Source organism: Pseudopipra pipra, chromosome 2, assembly GCF_036250125.1.
Source record: "Pseudopipra pipra isolate bDixPip1 chromosome 2, bDixPip1.hap1, whole genome shotgun sequence".
NCBI classification, from domain to species: Eukaryota; Metazoa; Chordata; class Aves; order Passeriformes; family Pipridae; genus Pseudopipra; species Pseudopipra pipra.
The window spans coordinates 104,806,112-104,830,520 of record NC_087550.1 but is presented as its reverse complement, the minus strand read 5'-3'; the positions used below and the strand labels follow the sequence as shown (position 1 = coordinate 104,830,520).

The window sequence follows — 24,409 nt, the reverse complement described above, 5'->3', positions numbered from 1 at the left end:
TGGCTGTCAGTGGAAGCTCCTCCGTCCGCCCGCCCAGACCTGCCCAGGGTTGGCTCTTGGGCAAGGAGGATGAGGGAATGAGCCTGTGGCTATTCTGGTAGCTGTGAGTTATGGAGGTGTCACGTGAAGCAGAGAGCCCAGAAATGCATGTCAAATCGAACCAGTGACTAATCACGGTATTTTGGTTGTCTTATTGCCTGCCGGAGAGAGATTTATGGGCTTAGAAAATGCTGCCGTAATAATCCCTGGGCACTGATTTGATCTTCAGCTGAGGCTTCCCAAGACACCGTGGAAAGAGAACGAAAAGGGGACTCCTGTCCTAGGGGTGACGAGGTCTAAACTGGCTGGAGCTTGAAACACAAACAAGAGGAGAAAAGCCACCACTCCCTTCTCATCTGTGTCTGCTCAGAGCCACGTGCTGGCAGCCGGAGAGGATCAATTTGATCTGCCTGTGGAGCAAGAAGGGTCGGGGGCCACAGCTGAGCAGACACGAAGGGCCATTTATTGGGATTGTCATCTAGCTCCCTCATCTGTCACCTGATGGCCAGCCAAGACAGTGCTCAGCACAACCACAGACTCTTCATCCTTGCACAAGTTGTGGAGGCGAGAACAGTAAGCATCCTACAGCTGTTATAACATTCAGCTGTTTTTTTTATAAAGGAATGCATTGAATTCACTACAAATCTACTAACTGTCCCTCTATGCCAGGCAAGAGACTGAGTTTTTTGTTTTGGTTTTGTTGTTTTTTTTTTTTTTTTTATTTGATTGGGCTTTTCTCTAACAGCTGGAGGTCTGCTGGGCATTCAGGCAATGGCTGTTGAGTAAGGCAGCTGCTTCAATATCTAATTGAATTTTAGCTCTAATAACTCAAGGGGAAAGCATTGCATTTTCTACCATGAGCTACTTCCTGTCCTACTGTAAAGCACACTGCACCGCCGTGCTTGCCCAGTACCAGAGCCTGAGATCAGAGGGCTTTCTGTGTGATATTTTGCTGAAAGTGAAAGAAAACGAGTTCCCTGCACACAAGTCCTTGTTGGCATGCTCCAGCGACTACTTCCGAGCCATGTTCAAAAGCTATACCCAAGAGTCTAAAGCCAGTGTCATTCATCTGCAAGTTGTCTCACCTACTGGTCTCCAGCACATCCTGGATTTCATCTACACATCCTTGCTGCCCCTTTCCTTTGAAAGCCTGGAGGACACTTTGGAAGCTGCAAGCTACTTGCAAGTGACGGATGCTATCAGTTTGTGCAATCAGTACTTAATCAACAATCTTGCCTTGGAAAACTGCTGCTTCTCCGCCAATGTGGCCAGGAAGTTCTATTTGCCAGATGCCTTAGCAGCAACAGAAAAATACATTATCAATAATGTCTGGAAGCTGCTGGACTTGGATTTGTCAGGACTTCTTGAGCTGAACTTCAAGTCTTTACTAGCAGTGATTCAATCACCAGATCTCCCCATGGTGAAAGAAAGCCGCCTGTTGAATCTTGTGCTGCTGTGGCTGAAGCAGGATAAATCCAGGCTGGATCATGCAAGCAGTCTTTTAGAGCACATAAGATATGGTCTCATCCCAGTGGAAGAGCTGAGAAAAACCTACACGCAGTCAGAAGTGTCCCTCTCAGCAGGTATTAAGTGCTTGATCATTAAAGCAATAAATTATCACACATCTGTATTCAAACAGCCTGTCCTGCAGGATAAGTCCACTGCACTGAGGAACCAGAAAACTCGGATCGTTCTGTTGGGGGGAGGGACAGCAAGTGAGGGGCTTGTCACTGACGTGGTGGCCTTTGATGTTTACAATCACAAGTGGCGAACTCTCACACAGCTGCAGGACAGGGTGCAGAACCACAGTGTGTGCGTGGTGGGGAACTTCCTCTATGTCTTGGGTGGGGAAATAGAAAGTGGTTCCCTGGGTGATGCTAAAACTGAAAAGATCTTATTGGTTACGAACAAAGTCCATCGTTATGATCCAAGATTTAACACGTGGACTCAAATCACAGGCATGCTGGAAAAGAGATGCCAGTTTTCTTGTTGTGTCTTAGGCAAGGACATCGTTGCCATTGGTGGAAGGGGTGAAGATGGATCTCTGCATTCGTCTGTGGAAGTCTATGATATCAGCAGGGACAGGTGGACGAAGGCCAGGGAATTGCCATGCAAGATACATGGCCATGCCAGTGCTGTTTGCAAGAACACTATATACATCTCTGGGGGCAAGTACTCAGCCCCAGCCAGCACAAGCAATGATGTATATTCTCTGAGCTCACTTGAAGGGCAGTGGATGAAACGAGCCCCAATGAGCATTGCTCGGTTTGGGCATCAGATGGCAACAATCAGGGAATCCATATTCACCTTTTTAGGATTATATGAACCATTCTCTGAAATAGAAAGGTACGACCCTGACCAAAACCAATGGACCCGGTTAAGACCACTGGTCTATGATCGATTTTCCTATGGCCTGGCAGTGGTAGAGGAAACGGCTCTTCTTATTGGGGGAAAGAAATGGCAAAACTCACTGGAAGTCTCCACGCAGGACGTGGTTGGCTACGACATTGACAACGATGGCTGGGAGGAGATCTGCAAAGCCCCTCTACCTTGGTGTGGGCTGCAGTGTGCTGTGCTCCAGCTCTCTGAGACGGCTGACGAGCGGGACAGTGACAGCCAGCACAAGAAGCTGCCCAACTGCTGAACTCACAACACTGAGGAACATCCACCCCAGGAGATGAGCAAGCGGGGCGGTCCCGGAGAAGAAAACTGTGGTGGCACTGAATGGGAGAAAGTGGAACTTTTGCTTGGATGAGCCAAATGCTTGGTGGAAACAGGCAAGAAAATCTGGCTCCAGCACAGAAAACACTGCTAGGATTTATAGAGCCAGAAGCTGATCTCACTGAGCAGGGATGTAGCAAGCAGCATATTTAGAGGTGATCAGTGAGAATCATAATCTTTGACTTTTGAAGAGTAATACCTAGATAGAAATTAGTAGGTGTTGCAAGTCATATTTTAAATATATTAAAAAATATAATCCAACTTTTCTGTTTTCTTAATCAGAGGTAATTTTCCCAGTTGGTAAAGTGCTATTGAGCTTTTATGCTATGGCTAAGCAAAATGAAAGCGAGCTGTATAAAGACTAGAAAATTGATGCCTACAAGAATTAGTAGCCAAGGAAAAGGTATTATTTGATATGCCACATAGTAGGCAAGAATGTCTTCGCTAACCAGCAGGAAATTACTAGACAGAAAGCATGGATTTTTTGCTATGTGGACTCAGTTACAGCCATAAGTTAAAACAGTGTTTGTTTGATAGAAGCCATTTCTCTCTCAGAGGCCTTTGTTGTAGAATGCTTTCCAGATGCTTATTTTGTGTCATTTTAAAGAGGCGATCTACTGGTACTGTACCTTCCATTTGTATCCAAATCCCATGTTAGTTTAGATGGTCAGAGCTGAATAAGTATACTTATTATCAGACTCTAAGAAGCTTGTTACAAGAGTAACAAGCTGTAACTAATGCCTTGACACTTTACCTGGGTAGCAAACAGTGTTTTATCACACCTGCTCATAATGGTGAAATTGTTCATTGCTGTTGAACTGGTACATGAGAGAATCCCGCAGTAAAAAATGTTTTCTTTCATCAAACAGTAAAAAGGGGAGGGAGGTAACTGAAGGTTTTCAGAAGTCTTTATTCAGTGTCTGCCTACATATGAATCAGCAATAGCCCTTTTTGGCCATGCTGGCAGAGTTCGAACTCGGATTACAGAGGTACATAAAGGTACGTGGAGCTGTGAAATGCAGGTAAAATGGTCAGATACCACAAAATAACTCTGGCATGGAGTAAATTGAATATTGAGTCATAAATGTTCATTTAAAAGCTAAATTTATTGTACTTCATTTTACAGTGTTCCCTTTCTAGGCTGAGAGTTAATACAATAAAAATATATATAGAAGAACATTTAATACTCTTAAAAGAAGGCAGCACAATGAAGAGGACACATGTTCTTTGTCACTAGACTAGCTTAAAAAACTGTAATGTTTAATTTTCACCTTTAAAGCAATCAAGCTAACTTTACTAATGTAAAGTGCAGGCAGAATGGCTGTTGCATAGCAACAGATCTAAGTCTTCTGAACTGCCTTGGTTTTGACAAGGAATCAACTACACAATGTGCATATACATCCATCAGATATAAAGAGTTTTTCATACGAATGTATTTACTTTTGGTCCAGTAAAACAATAGCAAGAGGATCTAAATGCTTGAAACAATAGCACAATCCATTTCAAGTCAAGCATTTTTTAAGAGAAATTTACAAAAACCTCACAAATTTAATATACAAGTCAGTACCCATGCAGTAAATAAATGTCCAGTTTATACAAACAATATTCTTCTAATAGTACAAATCTTACACTGAATCCAGAACTCTATACAAATGTTAATACATGATTTGTCAGCCATATCGACTTGAATATAGGATTACTGAAAATGGGCTACAGAAAGGCCACTCTTCTGTACAGTTGTGCAAAATCTGCAGAACATTTGCAATCCAAATGCAATAACAAAATAGGAAAAGAGAAAGGGGGAGAAGGAGGAAAAGAAAGAAAAAGAGAAAAGGGGAGAGAGAGAGAAAAAGAGGACAGAAGGAGAGGAATAAAATAAAGAAAGAAAGAAGGAGAGAGAAGATAAATCTGTCCATTCTTTCCTTCATCCCTTCATGGATATAACTGCCAGGAAATAACAGAGCTCATAAAGTTTAAAGTACATTCACTGAGCTGTACAGGCAATAGTCTAAAGTTGGTTAAGAGTACAACTCGCTGTAAAAAGTATAAAGGAGGCTTTTCCTTTTCACATGAGCATTATTAGATCATGTCATGAATCCTAGCTTATGCAGCAAAATACTGAAGAGCAGCAGAAATATTTTATCATGCTCTGATGACTTTTCAAAAACAAGCCCATAAAAAGTAAATATGTGACTTAAGAGTTCCCTCCTACTTTTATTCCAGGCATATGCCTGACTCTAAGGAGCCATTTCCACTCATTCACTGGGTTGTCTCCAGCAGATCTCAAATCTCATGGAAGTTTAAAACATTTTAATTGGCTTGTGAACTCAGCAGAACCCAGAGACATCCCTTCCCCTTCAAAAGCAAACCAGAGGCTTTTTCACTCCTCAGTTATTTTTCAGGTTCTATGCTCAGCTCTGCTCTCATCATACATCTTCCCTGCATACAATACAGCTAAATTTCACAGCTCAGAAAACACACAGGAGACTACTTGAAAAATCCTATTCACTTCTTTTCTATTGTGGGAATCTTCAAAATCTCAGATTTGGAGCATTTCATTGGGAACCTTTTCCACTGTTGCTTTTCTGGGCAAAAGAAACGCTGCTACCAAGGATGTTCACAGGCTACATTTTCCCTTTTGCAAAATCTGCACATTATACTGATACCTTCAGTGCAAAAGCATCGTCAATCACAGTACCTGGACTAATTTTTTCTTTTTAAATCAACCGAATGTAATCAAAAGACAACACACAATTTTGTTTTAATTATAATACAAACCATCATCCCTTTGCACTGATGGTAAACCTCAGCAACAGGCTTTAAAAAAGCACAAGGAAATAAGACCTAACCTTTTGATACTTAAATTCACATTAGTCCTTTTCTGTCTGCTGATTTTCACCCTTTTTTGTGCTAGACAAAACTGAAACATATACACTGCATTACACTTTTTCCCTGTTATTTAAGAAAACTCCTAGAGTTTCTCATTAAATATAAAAATTGGTTTTCTCCTACCACCAAAATAGTACCTGCACTCCAAAAATGCAATGCAATACTGGAATTATATAATATAAAATATCATTGTAAAATGACCAATAACAAAAGCTTTAGCATGTGGAACTTCCTGCATGAAGGCCACAGTCTTCCAAAAATGCTTTAAAATCCTTTTTTTTAATAGCTAAAGATCATGTTTGTTAATTCACAGAACGTAAACACAAGCTGAGCATTGGTAGCATATAAAATATACAAATCTTCATTAAAGAAGTGGAATTGTTGACCATTGAAGGTTTACTTCACACAGCTGAGTAACATTAAAATATAATTTACTAGAGCTCTCACATATGGATATAAAAACTACTTTATGCACTTCAGTAAAGGGCTGGAGTGTAGCAAATGGGCAAAAAGAGAGACCTTTATACATGCGTTTCTATATAAGAGTGAGTGTGCGCTAAGGAGGCTATAAGGGCATCAGCCTCAGATGAGCCATTAACAGAGTCCCTCGGGGTGTTGCTTTGATAGATGTCCATGAAGAGATCGAGGTACATTTGTTTCCATTCTTGAAAGTCTCTTGATGTCAAAGCTGGATTATCCAGAACTTTATCTATAATGGCTACTTCTCCTTCCCTGGCCTGTGAGAGAAGAGGAAAAAATAAAGAGTTAACACAAGTGATGACTCACTGAAAATATCAATCACATGGGTGGAAGGAGAGAATGGAGAGGTGCAAACTCAAGCCACAGAGCCCCTAAAAGCACAAGGACTATGAGCCATATGACTGCTCACAAACAGGAGCCCTTTCTACAGGGTGTCACACCTCACCCTGTGAGGCCAGGGCTTCCCTCGCCTTTTCCAGCACCCTCAGAAACAGTCCCTATTCCCCCTCCTTGCACCTTGTCCAGCCCAAGAAAAAGCAAACCCTGTACTGTTTACTATTACCTGCTTGCATTTCTCCAGATGGGTTTCACATAACAAAGTGCCATCTGTTTGCTCTTGATCAGCATCAGAAATACTGTGTGGGATGCAGACACATGGCCCCTCTGCCTGCCAGCACACCAAAGCCTTTTTACCAGGCTTCTCATGGGGGCATCTGAGAGCTACATTGCAAAGGCTTGTGCAAGGAATCCCGTGTTAATGACAACTCATCTCCACTAAAGATCTAGTGTATGTGATGGTGTGGCTGACTGCAACTGCCTCCTACCACTGCAGAGGCAAAGAGAAGGCAGAAAAAGGTAAAATATAGCATAGCTGTTGATACCTCCTTATGCATCATTGAGGCAGGGGATGTGACTGTATCATGATCACTCTCTGGTGATTACTTTATAAGAGAGTTGACAGGCAGCTAGTATGGATCAGAGTAAGCCTCGGATATACTCATGGCCATTTCCAGTTGTTGAAAGTGGTGGAAGCTGGATGCCACAGACAAAAGCCTTGGAAGCACAACTAACACACAGGTTTCCAGTAGTACTACTCTGCACAGGAATGTTATGGTCACCAGAAATCTCCCCTCTAACCTCCCTGCCACCCAGGTTTCACACTCCTCATTTCTGACTCATATCTTCCATGTCCATACTATGTTAAATCTTTGTGGAGGGTGTGCTAAGGGGAAATATTAAGCCCACATTGATGGGACAGATCAGAAGCAGTACGTGGAAAAGTATTTTTCATGCTTTGCAAATAGCATCTGTGTCAGAATATTCATTTTCAGAAACGGAGGAGCAAGCTGACAATGACCAGTGGAAATGAAATCATCTCTGCTTGAACTACCATAACCTGCTTCTCACAGGTTGTGTCTGGTCCCAAACCCCTGCACTATCATCCAGATAGCTTATACTCAGCAGCAGGAGAATGGTTTTGTGTTATCACAGGGAAGAGAGCAGAGGGGTCTTTCATTAAGGGCTTAGAAGACGGGACGAGCTAGAAGCAGTTTGGAGGGCTGTCTCAGGCTACTTTTATGTAGGATGAAATTCAAGGAGAGTTCAGAACATCAGCTCCAACAGGCCAGTGCAATTGCCTGCATTCAGGAAGGAGAAATCAAAGGCACTGATAAAAAGAATAACTGATTAGGTAACAGCAGGAGCTACTGGTAGATATGACTACCTGCAGTATGGCAGAGGTGGAGCTCTGGGCTATAATGGAGCTAGAAACTCATCATGAGTTACCATGATGTCATTGCAAAACAGGAATGTGCTACTCTACATTGTTGGTCTACACAAGAAACAGTAATTATCTGTCTTTGGCCCTTGTTGCTACTGTGTTTTCAATTATTGGTGTCATGTACTTAAGAATGAGTTGTGCAAATCATGGTATAAACAAGAATGCAGACAGGTTTAGAAAATAATGGCTCATGGACAGAGAATGAACAAATTGTGTTTGCTTGGTCCAAAAGAAAGAAGTTCCAGAGAAGCACAAAACCAGGCATCCACAAGGTCAAGAGGTTATGCTGGTTTTGGACTTCCCTGGAGGAAGGGGCTGGTTTTGGACTTCCCTGGAGGAAGGGGCTGGTTTTGGACTTCCCTTTCATTTGCAGGAAGCCATTGGTGTAATGTATCTCAGGTACCAATAAACACCAACAAGACAGACAATTCAGCATGGCAGCAAGCTGCTGATGCTGAACCAGAGCTTTTGTACGAGTGAGCCCGCCAGGGTGCAAAAGCACAGCCACAGTGTGAACCTCCTGCCACCCCAACGTGTCTGAGAGTATTGTGATTTTGTTTCAGTCTCACAGGCTTCTAGAAGTCATGTGGAAAGCCTCTGCATCTTGACTTTTCTGCCAGCCTCCAATCCTGCAAAGACTCACATACCCAGATAATAGTGCAAGGTGCCTTCAATGAGATGATTTTCAATGAGATGATACAATACAGTACAGAAAGTTAAGCATATGTAAGATTATTTTCAGAATGGGGGCCCCACAGCATGAAAATAATATTGCTTAAATGCTTCTCTAGGTGATGGAAAACTAAATTAATTAATGTTGATAAAGCCCTCTTTGATGAAAGCTGTTACAAAATGCACTGTACAATTATCTGGTGACTTAAAACATGTTAATTTAATATAGTTAACACGGTCCCTAGGGAAATGCAGCATATTGTTTGCTGAAATCTCTATCAGGACAGAATTGAATGCTGTAACAAACAAAGGAATCTGACAAGGATGAGTTGTGGTACATTTAAAATAACCATTAAAATCTTCATATCTATCATTACCACTATTTATTTAATCAATTTTACTGATTAAATACAGTGATCCTACCAGCTTACACAGAAAGCAAGCACACAGTTTTGTCCTGGAACAAGCTCATCAAATAGAAAAAAATCGAGTCTTGCAAGAGATACTGCTCCTTTCCAAAAGGCTGGCTTTGCTTAACTTTAGACTTCGGCAATTACAGAGTGAGTGCATTTTGGTAAATGAAAATATTCAGGGACAAAAACAGGATTAAGGTTTTCTCCAACAATTTGGTATCAAATTCTGTTAAACTAGCTAGAGGAGAAGCTGACTGAGATTTAACCTGTGCAGAAATAAAAACTGATCCCCTCACTTTGACTGTTCTCCCAGGAATATTTTTCTCTGGTTTTTAAGCAGTGCTCCCCTGTGTCTCCCTTGTTTCTCACACCAGGTTCAGCCTGGACTCCAGCTGCACACAATAATCTCTGCTTACAATACAGCCCAATCCAACCCTGGGGTAGGATTTTTCCTCCCTCTTTTATCTCACCTTTAAAGTGCTTTTCAGAATTCGCAGCTGGTGCAGTTTTTCATTGACTACTGGATCGCTACATCTCTTTACAAAAGATTTCTTATATTCCAGCTTAGTGGAAATCCGGTGTTCTCCTAAAGGAGACAGGCTGGCCTGCTCCAAGGCTCTGTACAAATCTTGCAAGGAGTCTGCTGTTTTTTCCTCTATAGTTTCAACTGTAATGAGACAAAGGGAAAAAACAAAAAAGGAGGAAAAAATAGAGAAAGGAACAAGGCATCATTAATGTGATTATACGAAGACCTATCAAACCTTCACAAAATGTTTAACAGGTTTAACTAGACCATAAGGAGAATATTTAACACCTCCTAAGTTCCAGAAAAAAGTGCTGTGACTGCTCCTTCTTGCTATTGCCTTCAGGAGAAAGGGATAAAAAATTTCAAAAATGTAAAATCTTGACCCACAGAGAATGAGGGGAAAAAAGAGAAACAGTGCAAGGTGTGGTAATATTGGAGTGACTTACTGCCAGAAATAAGGTCTCAGGTATTGCAGTTAAATAGTGCTGGTGACTTCATTATTACAAGAAAAGGAAGCCCCGGAAGCATCCTGCTAAGGAAGCTATTAGGGATCAGATCTTGTCCCGAAAATGACAATAATGGCACTCAAGATTATGCTTGTGAAGGTGGCCTTGGAATGACACGTAATTTTCCTTTCTAGAAAAGTCCACTTATTTTTGATACTTTATAGTGTTGTTCAATAGTCAGTACTGTTGTCACTTGCGGTGGTTTTTAACTCTGCTATTACCTGAAGGTTCGGCAGCAGACTAGAGACTGGATATGATTGCATGTTCTTGACCTGGCAGCATGGCAAACCAAATCAGAGCTGTTTGCACCATAGTTTGGTTTTTAAAAATGAACAATATATTTACTATACAAAATATGCAAAAATATATAAATGTAAGAAATATTTATTTATTGTAGGTTTAAAAATATTTTTTCTAACTAGTACTGGAAGGATTTTAAAGGAAAAATAAAAAAGAAATGCTTTGCTTCTCTAAAAGCAAAACAAAGCAAAAGCTAGGGATGAAGTGTTACTCTGATATGAGCATCTGAAATGCTTAATTTAGAAAACATCAAACCACTTTAGCTTCTCATACACTGTTTCCCCTAGAGGAAACTTTGATAATTCCATACAAACTTTGCAAGTGCCAGGATTAGCAGAGTGGTGACTAGGAGAAGCCAGGGCAGCCTTAGGGAGCAACCAGCCAGTGGGACAGGTAGCTCTGTCCCTGCTGCCCCTTGCATGCTGACACAAGTGCTCATGTAACAGACACTGCCTGTGCATGGCCTTCTGGTTGTTTCCAGAGCCCTTGGGATCCTCGCCCAGTCTTGGCTTTCACACTGGTGTACGTTTTTCTGGTTCAAGGTGCCTGCGTCCTCAGGATGCTTTCATGAAAACTCTTGTAGGAAGGTTGTTTGATTTTAGCATCAGTTTTACCCTGTGACTGACCCTGCACCGAGACACAGTCATTTCCACTGGCTGAAAGTTTAGCACATACTGAATTACATTTAGGTAAAGAACCTCAGTATCCTCAGGTGATTAGAGGTTTTTTTATCGATCACCAAAAGAGAAAACAATTCGTGTTTAGAAGTAACATTTCTAGCCCACCAGGAGCTACCTGAGGCAACATCCCATTCGAGCCCATACTATGCAGTATGGCATAGTATACTATATTTCAGGCTCAGCAAGTCTAGAAACGCAGATCTCCTCACCCCATCACAAGAAGTGTTTGCATTTGTATAGATCTTTATACAATCCAAGAATTTTGTAATCAGCAACTGATCTAGCTGTATCTCTCATCAGTTTATTAATTTGGCAATTGTTTTTAAAGAACTCATTTTAATTTTTTTTTTTTCAGAAGAGATATAGAAGTGAAGAAAAGTTGGAGAATTTTTATCGATGGAAGTGTTGTGGGCCTGTACAGATCTCCCTAAATTCTCCCATTGTGTGCTACCCTGTGGGCAAGCTGTGTTCATCACTGTCAGTGGTGGCCAGGACTGAAAGAAAAAGAGAAATGCTATGCATTTCTCTTTCTTGTCAATTTCTTCCTTATTAAAACATCTAATGTGCTAAAGGGCAAAACATTCAATAGCTGAATACTTAAAGAGTGGTTAAAATCTCCTGTGGTCTTGATTTTTATGCTTTTTTAGAAAGTCCATGCAGCACTGGATCAGAAGTTTGGGATCTCTATCAGTTCATATTGCTGAACACTGATGTGATTTGCTAAAGGGCAATGGAAGAAAACCCTCCTCAGGGAGTATTTTACATCTGTTGCTCTCTCTCTCATCTTTTGTTATGCAAGCCAAAAGAGATCTTTCCTCAGGTGCCTCTTCCCTAGCAACATTGCAAAGGTTGTACATTGCAAAGGTTGTACACTCAGGGGGTTAGTACAGGGATGGCTTGCTGAAGAAGCAAGCCAGCACTCTGACTCCATGCTATCCGCATTCACTTTGCTAGAGTGATATGGAGCCTGGAGTGGCAACCAGCCACCACATGCAGGCTTGCCATCAAAAACCCATGGCTTCCTAAAAAGGAAAAGGAAGGAAAAAGTTCTGCACCAAAGTGAAGGACAGCATTTGAGTTCATCCCTAAGGTTCAGTACTGAATGACAAGTGCCTTTAACGAATCTGGATAGCAACATGGCCCCTGTGGGTCTAAACTCCTTGCTGGGGGGCTTGTCCTGCCCTCCCTCCCCACACTGCTAGCCTGGGGATCTGCATGGCTGGTGCTCCTCAGGGCTCACCTCCTGGGGCAGGCAGCCACCACTCAACATGGCCTCAGAGGGACTGCAGACAGCAGACTTGTAACCTCGTCCCAGATGAGAACAGCTCTGAAATTGCACAGGAAGAGGTACAGGACTGTGGGGGCAGGACACAGGCTGAGTTAGGCAGCAGAACACTGACAGAAGGTCTTTGGAAGGCATCAAAACATCCCCTCAGCTGGGGCTGCCACCCCAGACCCTGTCACTGCCTGGGTCACGTAGCTATGAGCGGCAAGTCAAAAAGGGAACAGGATTTGCTAAAAAGGAAACAGGAGGGAAGAAAAACAGCAGATCCCTTAAATGCCTTGCTGCTGCTGAGGCTGGGGAAGCTTTAAAGAGGGCAAGACATTGCCTTGTTCCACACATGGTGAGGGAGAGGGCAGTGGGCATCATGCAAAACACATCCCAAGCCCTTAATATTTTCCAGAGAAACACTGAAGGTGGTGGTGCTGCTGCTCTCAACGGCTCTCAGTAGGCGGGAATGAGATTACAAGCACATCTCCCCTCCCTCAGCCTTCTGCTAGAGCCTTTGATTGATTTCCTGTAGGTGTTGGTGAAACCCTTGGCACCATAAAGCATCTGATGTATGCTGCTAGATATAGGGTTGAGCTTAAAACATGTTTTCTTTTTTTAAATTGGTGGGTTTGTATGGAAGCCACGCTATTATAGCAGGGCTGTCTCTTTAAGGAAGAATAAGGCCTCTGTTAATGGCTTGTTTAAGTAGAAAATGTGGCCTGATAGGATTTGCAGATGACCTCAGAACAGCAGCCAACACAGCAGTTGTTTTTCACCCTCACTTGGCTGCTGAGTCACAAGTTGCATCTTTCCTGTTCCTCAGAATACACTGCTGGGTTGCTGTTTCCACACACTGCTGAAAAGAAAGGTCTCTTCTCTGAAGCAGTAATTTTGTACCCAGTCCCACCCAAACCTGAACAACTCTAACTCTGGAGCAGAAATAAAGCTGCACAAACTCTGCAACACACAGGATCTAAATTCAGAACCATATCTCCCAAATGCAAGAATACACTGGCACTACGCTTGGTAACAATGAAGCTCCTGCTGTCTTCAAGTAAATGCGAAGACATTTGCATTAAATTCAGGAGATAAAGAATACATGTAAATCTCATTATGTTCCACTATTCTGCTTTCCATAGGAGAAGTTTCTGAACTTTTTGTACTTTGCCCTCACTTAGAATGCAGTAAATATTTGTATATACTTTTATATTTTCTCAGGAGAGAGAGATGGAGATTATGGCTGAGTGGGTGAAACTCTGGTGAGGAATGGTTTGGGTTCTTGGCATTCAGGAAAAACTGGTGGGATTTCTTACAGTGTGTTGTCATTTGTTGTCGAAAAGAGCTCTGTGATGTACTAAGTGTTACCACCTCCTGGCTCCATTTTTCCATTATTTCCCTCTTATAAACCAAGATCTTAAGAGCAACAAATAAGAGCACCAGACACTTGACAGAAAAGGGACCAGAGAGAAACAGTTAACACTGGTATTTACATGGATCAAGGGATGGCTGCTCTGTATAAAATTATGATTCAGGAAGATGGTACTGAATTAGAACCATGCAGAAGGTCACCACTGCACCCAGCTGGCCAACACATTGCTCTCTGGACTTAGAGAATCTCTAGGCACACAATTGTCATAAATCTGCTCTCTATGTATGGAATAACCTCTAACAATTTTCAGAGGAGGTCCTTGTGCTCCTGTGATTCACTTTCCCTGTAAAAGCTCAAGCCACCAAAATCTTGCATGGTTTTCCTCTTTCCGTGAGGCACTGGGGCTATGAGCACACAGAACTGCCCATGCAAGGATAGTGCCACGCAGTTAATCATAAATTTTGTCACCTGCTCTGCTGACAAAGGTAATATTTTTCAAGGATCAAAGCTTTCCATTGGGGGTCCTTTGGACTTTGCCGGTGCTTCCAGACACCTCTCAGGCTCAATCCTGTTGCCTTTAGACTTCTCACCCTGACTGGTGGACACCACTGCCACCCTGATGGCATTCTCCATTTTCCTGCTATCCTCTTTTCTGCTTGATACCTTTACAGCTTAGTGACGCATTTTCCTTCACAGCTCCTCTCACGCACGCCCACTCCTCTCCTCACAATTAGCCCTGCATTTGAACAAAAGTACCACCCTCGGCAAATCCCCAGAAAGCCAAGCTGCTGTGAAGTCTGTGACAGGGAGTGAACAAGGCATAGTCAGACTGAAATCCCCATGCTCCACTGAAATTTAAACACCCACTTTCACTCCTTTCAGTGAGCTCACTCTGTCTGGCAAACAAACCAGCTAAGCTCAGCTTTCCCAGACCTTAGAGAGGCAATTTTGTTAGAATATCTAAAGAATCACTAATTACATTAATTAACAGCTACCATGTTATTTCCCCCCTTCAAATCCCAAAGATTTCCTTCCAGTTTGAGAGCTACACCTTTATGCTTCACCTTTCGTGCAGGGGAGATATCTACATGAAGTGTCCCAGAGACTTTCTGCAAGTGGCTGTAAATGTTCCACCAAAGCAAAGAGCATTTCAGGCCTCTGGGAAATGGTCTCAAACTAGGTAAACCACCGTGCTGGAATGCACAAATATCTGTGCTTTTCTTTTTTTCTTTGCCTTCTTTACCTCAATGTGTCTGTGTTGGGAACAGAGAAGTTGGTCTGCCACAAGTTAACTAATAATTGATATAATCCAACAAAGCATTTTGTAATCTTCCTATGCCATAGAATGTCATCTCTGTCATAGAATGTCGTCTCTGCCATGTCTAACAAAAGGGTCTGTGAAAACTTGCCTGGTTTTACTGGTAGGTGGGTAGAGCAGCAGACACGTCTGCTGATCCTTTGGGAAGGGGGGAGCCTCCTGCGACAAGTTTTCCATCCCAAATTCAGGATGTGCCTGAGGGGGGAGGGCAGGAGATGTAACATGGCCACAGAATGCAACAGCCTGGCTGGGCTTGTAAGCCCCAGGGTACAGTTAGGAGAGAGACAGAAGGAATCTCCGTATATTTAAGGTGAAAGAGTAGAAGGATGGAAGGAGAGTGGATGTGGATTTTAGCTGTGTTGCAGGGAAGGGGAGAAAAGAAATCCTCCAAAGAAGCAGTTGTTGGTTTCTCAGTGCAAGGCTCAAATCCATCTGTGCTGCTGTTCAGGTTAATCTTTAAGAGTCCAAACTGTGCAAGAGGGAGACATACCCAAATGGTTATAAAGCAAGGATCCAGGAATTAGTCATTTTTTACACTATTTGGATGGCTGGTTGGCAGACAGAGCTAGGTATTTCCTTTCCCCCACCAACTACAAGCTAAAAGGAACAAAATGGTGAAATCAATGACAGGCTTACAAGGAGGTGGTGTCTCCACAGCTGTGTGATGTGTATGAGGTCACCCCTACACAGGTATGGAGTGAGCCACAGTGACATTAGAAACTCAGCTCCTGGTAGGAAAATGTTACCAGCCACATCCCTAATTGCTGGGAAGAGGAAGAAGCACCACTGTGTTTAAGCTTGACATGGTACATCAGGCAGGAGGTGCAACAAAATGCAGGTCTTCATGGAAACAGCTGCTAATCATCTGCTCTGGGTAATATAGAGCAGATTTCCCTGTTAAAGTACAAATAGCAACCTGTGCCATCTACTGAGCCACATTAAAATCAAGGCCTGACTGAACATGTGATTACGCCTGTGCACATATATATTATATGTATGTCTATACATATACAAGTGTATATTAATGCTTTCCACACGTGAAGGAAAGTTTAAGCAAGCAGAATTAAAGCTGGGGGCTTCTTGTGCAGTGCTTGGTCTTTGCAATCTTTCTCTCAGGTATTGCTTCCCTTTGCCTGGTCTTTTCTGTTCGTGTACTCCTCCATCCTTTCTGGCCCTGTATATGTGAAAGTGCAGGATTTTTCCCAAAGTCTTGAGTCAAAGAAGGGAGGAGTGGTGTTTAAAACCAAGCGTTGATCCATGCATTTGGTGAAATATTAGTGGCTGGAGGATCATTAAATTTTGTATTTATTATTTTGTATTTATTTAACACATGTATTAAATCTGCATTTTATACTATCCTTTCCTCTAAAGGGGAAGTATTTTTTGATTACCAGGATAGCTGGTTTCTATTCTCCCCTATTACATAAACCTGCAGGCAAAAAAAAGATATTCCCTAGGGATGGTGTTTACTGAAAGCACCAACACAACAGAGCCCTGCAACACGCTGGAGTTTTCTACCCAAAGGTATGAGGCTGCTTCTTCTCTCACATGCATGGGCATAAATTGATTTCTTGAAATAAAGTGAACTGTGCAGGCAAGTGGAAAACTCATCTCCCACAGGACAGATATCTGAGGGTATTTTCCACTATAACCAGGTTCAATCAGAAGCAGATAGGTACCATAACCACTTTTAAAAGATCCAGCCCTAGCTTCTCTAAGGCCTGACAGATGCTAAACCTTTGCTGTGGCACCAATGGTCTAATTCTTTTTGTGAACTATTTATGACACTAGCAGTCTTCCTTTTGGATCAGCAGATCCCAGCAAATCTCCCTTCCACTGAAGTCACTCTTCTGGTGATGTCTGAAGGACAAGCTGCCTACACCTTGTCACAGCCTTGTGAGCCCCCACTGCCCTGCAGGCTGCAGTGTGAGCTGGCAGGCTGAAGCATGTTCAACCTCCACCCTTCATGCTGGTCTTGCTGTAAGTCTCACACTCAGCCACCTCTCTTCAGCTTTCCATGCCACTGGAATTGTTTATTAAAAACAGCTGACACTAAACTCAACATTAGGAAAAATCGTCAATGTCTCTCCCTTGCAGACCTGCATTGTTGAGCTGGCAGTAACATTTAGCCATTTTCAGCATCCACTTAGCAATGAAGTACAGGCTGATGGGTTAATATGTTATTGAGAAGGGAAAACACAGGGAATAATTAGCTCATTCTGTTTGTGCTGCCTCTTGACAGCTCTTACACACCTCAAACGAGCATCAGGAGTAGCTCCCTCTTGGCTCCCAGCCCTGCTGTTTCATGGGGTTATATTGGTGTGCTGTGATTTCAGAGAGGGCATAAGAATGAAGTAACTCCAAAGCTTCCCAAAGTAACAGGGAATTCTGATCAATGGCAGAACTTTTTGGCAGTAGTGTTATAATTGCATCTATTTTGGTTTTGGACATGGTACTTTACTCATTAGGTTGCCTACGAAGGCACCAGTTTAACCTTTATTTGCTGACCTGATTTTAGTGACTCTTTGGGAGAATTTTACACAACAAAATAGGATATCCTGACATTTTTCTGTGCCACACATTGATGTAAGTGCTGTTTAACTTTACAACAAGCTACCAATGCAGAAGTGAAATAAACAGATCAATTACATTTTGATGGTACACTTCCCCCCGGGGCCCTGTCATTCAGAAACATTGAAAAACTTGTATTTATGAGGTAAGGCAGGAGCTGGAGCAAACTGGGTAAACTGCCATACATCTGAGGATGCTGTGACTTCTAAGCAGGATGAGGAGGTCCCTAAGTATAAAATCTCACAAGCAATATAGGGAAGAAGTTACTCTTTGGGGAAAATGTTTTGGTTTTTTTTTGTTTTTTCACAAACCTAAGCTGTTACAGCACTTGAAGTTGTGAAAGGTTAAATGACAAGCGATATGGACCCAGCAACATTACTCACCAGTCAGAATCAAGCCACAGTCACGCTCAACAGCAATGCCTGTCAAGGTTTATGGGACTGATACCTGAAAGTAATCCTGAATGGAAGGGGTAACACCCACCCAGAAAATGAACTCTGCTTCAGGCTACATCTGAAGTTGCTAATTTGTATGAAAATGTAGCACCGTGAGTGAAGTTTTCAAAACCACTTGCATTACTCAGGAATTGCAATCCTATTTTCAATATGAAAGAAACATGGACGATTAGTGTGGGGTACATGGGTGGGGAGCAGATTGATTTAATTGCCGTCTCAGTTACCTCTGTAACACACTGAGGTCTGTTGGGGAAGCACCTCAGGAGGCATTTTGGAAAGGGGCCTGAAATACTTCCCAAAATGTTATCCCAGAAGATATCATATTTATTCAGATATTCAGATTTATTATTGAATATATAACTGCACATGTTATGATAGCTGCACTGACTAGATTCCAGCCTAATTAATCTGCACTCTGATTTACATGTTATTTTTGTAGGGTATGACACTGCCAAATATTAAGCACTCCCTGTCAGCTGCTGAATGCCCATCACACCACCATGGTCTGTAAGCACTGCAGAGAGTTCAAAGTTTTTCAGAGCAGAAGCTCTGTGACAAGAGAAATGCAATAATACTTTGTGGCTTCTCTAGACATTATTCACGTCATCAGATGTCATAATGAACTTGTGAACACGTAGGGCACCTCAACATAAAGTGCTCTCTCAAAACCGGCGTGAGAGTGGTCACAGCAGAAAGCTTCGCTCCCCATCCAATGGGCAGAATGTGTTCACCACAAAAGAAATAAGAGAAAGGAAATGAACATCAGCCCTGACAGACAATGGTTACGCAAATGCAAGACTGAAAATTTGCTGGCTTATTTCCTTTATTAAGCCCAAAATAACACCTTTAAAAAATCCTGACTTCATGAATAGATCAAATGCCTTCATTAAAGAAACATTTACTGCCATTTTCTATACTTTATTTTAAGGCATACAGAAAAATATTTAACAAATGTGTATGCAATTAAATGCCGGGGACTGCTAATTACAGCCCTTCTGAATGCCTCTGCAAAACAAAGATACTCAATACAATACGTCAGAAAGGGTGGGGAAAAGAAAGAGAGGAAGCTGTAGACAATCTAATACGCATTAGCGCAGATATATGCTGGCCTTTGGCTACGACCAGCAAATAAGCCATCAGTGTAACCCCAAATGGCAGCCAAAGGACATTTTAGAATCACATCTTTGCTTCTGCTTCTCTAATTCATTTCCAAAACATTTCACCTCTAACTAATTATGGACTTTAATGACAGAATGTAAAGGACTGGCTGGGGTTGCAGGCCATTCAAACAAGGCTTTAATGACATATCCTTCAGGTTGCAGAATCCTTATATACTTAGCAGTGATTTATCATCCATGGCAGAGGCAGGTACTTCAAAGGCAACCTTATATAAAAAATAAATTCTGCCTTTGCCAAGCATTGGAAAGAGCACTAAATTAAATTTTAAAATCAATTCCTACAGACAAGAGAGTCATAAAAACTCACTGAGTTTGTCTATCTGGCCAACAGGCAAAAATTTATGACAGTACAGTTTTGTAATCAATAATAGCAATACAGTGTATGCTTCTGATTAGAAAAAATTAAAGATGCCAAAACAACATTGCTAAATATTTAGGCTGATTTGTGACAGTCCCACTGAGCAGAAACATAAAACATGCATTTTGATGAATTTCCAACTAGTTTATGTCATACTATGCTTTTTATTTTTTCAAAAAAGAATATTAAAACTATTATAAGCTTTGTCACCTGCTATAAGGCAGAATGAAGTAATTTTATTCACTGCACATTTCCTGTTTGTGAGGCAAAAAAGCATAATTTACTTCTTTATAAAAGGGAAATATATATAACTATATATATATATAATTTTATTGGTATTAACATAATGCAATACCATACATTGAGCAAACAGAAAGAAAACATTTCAAAATACATTTTTTAAAAGTATCTCCCCGTAAGATAGTATGAAATATCAAGTAATTAGCATTAACATTATTACAATACACCCTTAGCCAAATATATTAAGGAAAATTCACATTCTAACCACAGAGATAGAGGCAAACATCAACCCATAGGGGACTCAGAACATAATGATAAATACAATATCTGAATCTACTTCGAGTGACATCCAGACAAATACTGGCCCCAAAACAGCCCTCTGGAGTCTGGGTGTTATACAGAGAATACTTTGTGCCTGCTTGGCCAGGCAGCATCACTCACATGTTTAAGTCCTAGAAGATAAAGAGGAACTGAAGAGTTTAAGTGCAGAGTCTAATAAATCTCAGCGTGAGGTATCTTCTCCGTCATCATCCAAACGAGTGCCAGTGTACCCTCTGGTAACTCATTACAAACCATTAGATAAATGCAAGTCTCCAAAAGGTCTGTACATACCTCCACTTGACAGAATACACTTAGTTTAGCATGACACAGTAAGGTGACTTCCTTCACTAATGTGAAGCACGCTTAAATGACACGACTCTGTCTGGTTGGCCTGAATGGGTTCACTGGAGTTCAGTACAAGCAACAGGATTTTACAGTTACCATGGCTGAATCCCTCTTTAATTCCTTGAGGTGTGCAGAACAAAACTGAGTGACATCAAAGCCCTTCCCCTGCCAAGACCCTCTTCCCCTTCCGTTCTCCCGTGCGGGGGGCAGTATTTTCTGCAAATGTGCTCCATGTAGACTGGATCTGACTTTGTGCCTAGTCCCATTGTGGAAAGGGTGCATTCTTCAAAAGACTGGCCATGCCCTTTGACACCTTCCTGGAGGCCTCATATTCAGGCATGTGGTTGTCTATGCTTTAACAGGTCTGTTCTCTGTTATAAACATCAGAGTAATTCAGGAAGAACTGACTTTCTGAACGGAGGCCATTAGGTTTCTTGCAAGAGGCTGAAGTTGAATCTCCGTCGTGCCAATTCTCTAATGATAAGTTTATCAACCTTTGAGTCCAATCGGTTCAGTGCCAAGAGATGTGGATCCCATTTGACATGGAGAGGTGCTATCAACTCTCGCAGTGTATTAGCCTAATATGATAAAGCAGTGATACAATATGTTGAAAGATCTGTGATGTGCCATTATTTCCATATCATATTAGTAAATTAGAAATACTACCATGCAAACAAGAGCAAATAGCAAATCTGGCATACAGTAGCAGCACTACAGAGCCTTTCTAATCTGCATGCAGCTATGCTCATGAGGACAGAGACATGGCACTGTTCTGCTATTACACCTCACTCCATTAAAATATCCATCCCTGATGCAAAAGAGGTATTTAGGGCAGAAAGTTATATAATCGCTTTTTGTAGATATGCTTTAAAAAAGAAAAAAGAAAATAACATAACAAAGACCAATTAAAAAAAAAAACAAAACAAACAACCCACAAATAAAACAAGAGAACAATACACATCCTAACCAACTTGGGTTGGTTTTATCCATGTTGAAGACACATTAGCTCATTTGGAAGCACTGGGAAAGGGTCACTTGAATGAGGAGGATGGAAGCAAAGAATGTGCCCCAAATCCGCCAAATGTTCTACAAACACAGAAAAATATCCTGGTGGTAACTTATGCGTGAGCTATAAAAAGAGGTGGCACAACACAATCTGGCTCCTTTCGTTCTCCTAGCTGACAGTCCAGCGTTGTGCAACGTTGGGTGGAGGATAAGATACAGAGCTAGGAGATCATGTGATATTGCAACCACACTGACATTACATACTTCCATAAGCTAGGGCTTGAGAACTCGAGAATCTTTGTGGACCTGTGTTAGCAAAGAAAAGAGAAAGAGAGAGGTGGAATAAACAGCATACAGCTAAGTTGTTTACTTAGAGTTTCTGTATGGATATGCAGTCTCTGCACACAGGCAATTTCAAAAGCCAGGCTGCTCTCAGTTCATTCCCTATTCTATTGTCTACCACACTAAATTGTAATACAAAAATGAAACTCCATGGATCTTGAAATCCATTGCCATTTTAGTTCCCAGATATGAAAAGCTGGGGGATGTTCTGTTGTTATAAAAAAAACACTTTGGGAAAGAGTTCAACTGTGCATAATGTAAAAATGTACAAATTCAATCCAATTTAACTGGTGAGACTTGTTCAATCTTTGTTAAAAAGAATTTTTTTCCAAAAGGCAAGATGAAAAGGAAGGAAAATATGAAGCATTGCCATTTGTATACTTGAGCATATCACAAAAGGTCTAGAAAGCAGAAAAGAAATGTCTCAGTGACAGAAAGCACAAGGTAGAAAGAATCCCAGATGGAAACGTTGGTGCCATTTCCTCCACCCACGGCAGCAATTGGAAAATGAGTTTCCAGAGAGGCAGAGGGTGAGCAATGCTATATGGAACTCAAAGTGAGTTCAGCCTCTCCTCTCTTGCTGAGATTTCCTGGGACTCTGCACGTCAACAAGGAGAGGAGGAAGAAGAAGGGTGAGGAAAACAGTTTATATAACTAAATTCTAAATACAGCAGTCAAGAGAAACTTTTACATAACCTATTGTTTAAAATAAAAAACATTTGATTCTACAACCAAAATGAAAAAAACAAACCCAACCCCCAAAATCAAAACCCAACCTCCAAAAAAACAAAAGGCCAAACCAGCACATTTCAGGACTCATGGGACTGAGGAAAGGGAGACTTTGCAGAGTACAAAAGGGAATGTTTTTCACATTTCATCCTGTTTTATACAAAGAACAGTCACATCATTGAAAATATGAGTCTTGGATTTGTTTGGAAAAAGGCACTAAGTGAAAGAGGATACTACTGCCTCATGGCTATGAATTTTGCAGCTTTAGGAGATCCTATCATCTCATGGCTGTTGTTCATATAATTTTATCTCTAAAAATTCAGAAAGTTTGGTTTCAAAGGTCAGGCTTTGGCAAAAGAAACTTCCCTTTTTGTGGCTATGAAATAAAACAAGATTATTAAGTTAAGGCAAGGGCACTACCTAGTAGATGTCTATACTCTTCTACACGCCCTGCTGAGGCTGGCTGGGACATGTCCTCTGTGTCTGTGGAAGAACTGTGCTGCCTTCAACAGATGGTGGGACAGAACTTGTTTTATGTACCTAAATTTTGCATGAGAAGAGTATTTCTGAAAAAAACTGCTAGTAAGACACTTTTGTAAAGACTGTTTAGTAATATAGCTAAGGCCTGATGATACAGGCCTATCATCAAACATTGGTAATTTTTTGCTGTCTCAGTTTGGATTAGTCACTGTCCATGAACAACCTTTCATTAGGACCTCTTAAGATAAGTGGTAGCAAACACTGTCCTATTTATCTGAAGGTGAATATAATTATCAAGCACTAGGGAGGCTTTTCCAAAGAGATCTTCGATATCACTTACTGATAGTAACTAAGAGTTTAGAAATTCTGCTTTTTAGTAGCAAAATTATTTTTCCTTATCCTTATAAACCCCACATTTTCCTTCTGTATCACTAGCATTAGCAAAATGATTTATGTAAAAAATCTCCAGCATATGGTTTTGTTTCTAGATAAGGTGATTTTTTTTTTTTTAATTTGTTTTAAAGGAGAACAAATACAAATAACAAAGAACAGCAACGTGCTTTTGGATGAATACTTATTGACACTACAACTTATGAAACTCATGAGACTTGCAAACATTTTGAAAAATAAACTGACTGCCATTCACATACAAAAATGAACATGACCCTGTGAATACAGTAAAGTGAAATTCTGCATTTATCAACCAAATCATGTTTGTATTATGAGAAGAGTTTTACAGCAAATGATTTCCCCAGAGTGGTTACAGAAACAAAAGTGCCTGCTGTAAATCTCTGCCTATTTCTTCAGCTGATGTGGTCATGGAAGATGTGAGGAATCTTACGTCTGAGCAAACCTGTAGCAGTAAGGTAGGTACTTTACCCACCTAAAGTGGTGAAGACAGAATGCATCAGGGCTGGGACCAACCTACCAAGCAGGAGCAAAGGCAGCTTTACAGGCCTTTCCAGGCATGCCACCAAGTGTCAAAAGTAAAGGGGAGGAGAAAGTCCTCACCTGAGAGAAATGTTTGAGGGTCACAATAAGTAAGGTCTCAAAATGGCTCTCACACAAGAAGTTCTATATAAGCAAAGGGACACAGAATATGATACAACTAATTCTTTTTCTCTTCGAGACCTATTTATCAAGAATAACAGCACACCACCAGTCACTATTGAGAAGGTAACACATTAAGGTTTTCACTTTGATGTGTTTTTTAATAAAATGCATAACATTTTACTGCTGCCATTTAAGAGTACACTTTCTTATGAATGTTCACATTATATATTTTGCCTAAACAGAGTACAAGGCATCTGGCATGTTTATGATAACTTTACTTTTTAAAGAAGGGTTAGGTTGAAACTTTGGAAATAGGTACTTAAGTTTTAGAAAAGGAAATTTCAGGCTTCCCATCTAGAGTGGCAA

General features: G+C 41.2%; 2 protein-coding genes across 10 annotated transcripts in view; one reads left to right on the top strand and one right to left on the bottom strand.

The window, feature by feature from the left end:
* Positions 1 to 33: 33 nt before the first annotated feature.
* Positions 34 to 18,799, top strand: KLHL34 (kelch like family member 34). 2 transcript variants are annotated; one of them, XM_064646774.1, is made up of 2 exons: positions 34 to 3,759; positions 11,362 to 18,799. In XM_064646774.1, exon 1 carries the CDS (start codon positions 896 to 898, stop codon positions 2,681 to 2,683), a length of 1,788 nt encoding a protein of 595 aa, XP_064502844.1. In that variant the 5' UTR covers positions 34 to 895; the 3' UTR covers positions 2,684 to 3,759; positions 11,362 to 18,799. The 2 variants fall into 2 exon arrangements, with proteins under 2 accessions (XP_064502844.1, XP_064502845.1); XM_064646775.1 differs by lacking the exon at positions 11,362 to 18,799 and having other exon boundaries at positions 34 to 3,284; positions 3,318 to 9,292.
* The window catches only part of CNKSR2 (connector enhancer of kinase suppressor of Ras 2), a 208,311-nt gene continuing 187,552 nt past the window's right edge, over positions 3,651 to 24,409 (bottom strand). For 4 of the 8 annotated variants that reach the window (XM_064646764.1, XM_064646766.1, XM_064646765.1 and 1 more), the window contains 2 exons: positions 9,465 to 9,661; positions 3,651 to 6,386 (listed from right to left, as the gene is read on the bottom strand). In XM_064646764.1, coding sequence (XP_064502834.1) covers positions 6,171 to 6,386; positions 9,465 to 9,661 — 413 coding nt within the window. In that variant the 3' untranslated portion in view covers positions 3,651 to 6,170. The other 4 variants (XM_064646770.1, XM_064646772.1, XM_064646768.1 and 1 more) reach the window with 4 other exon arrangements.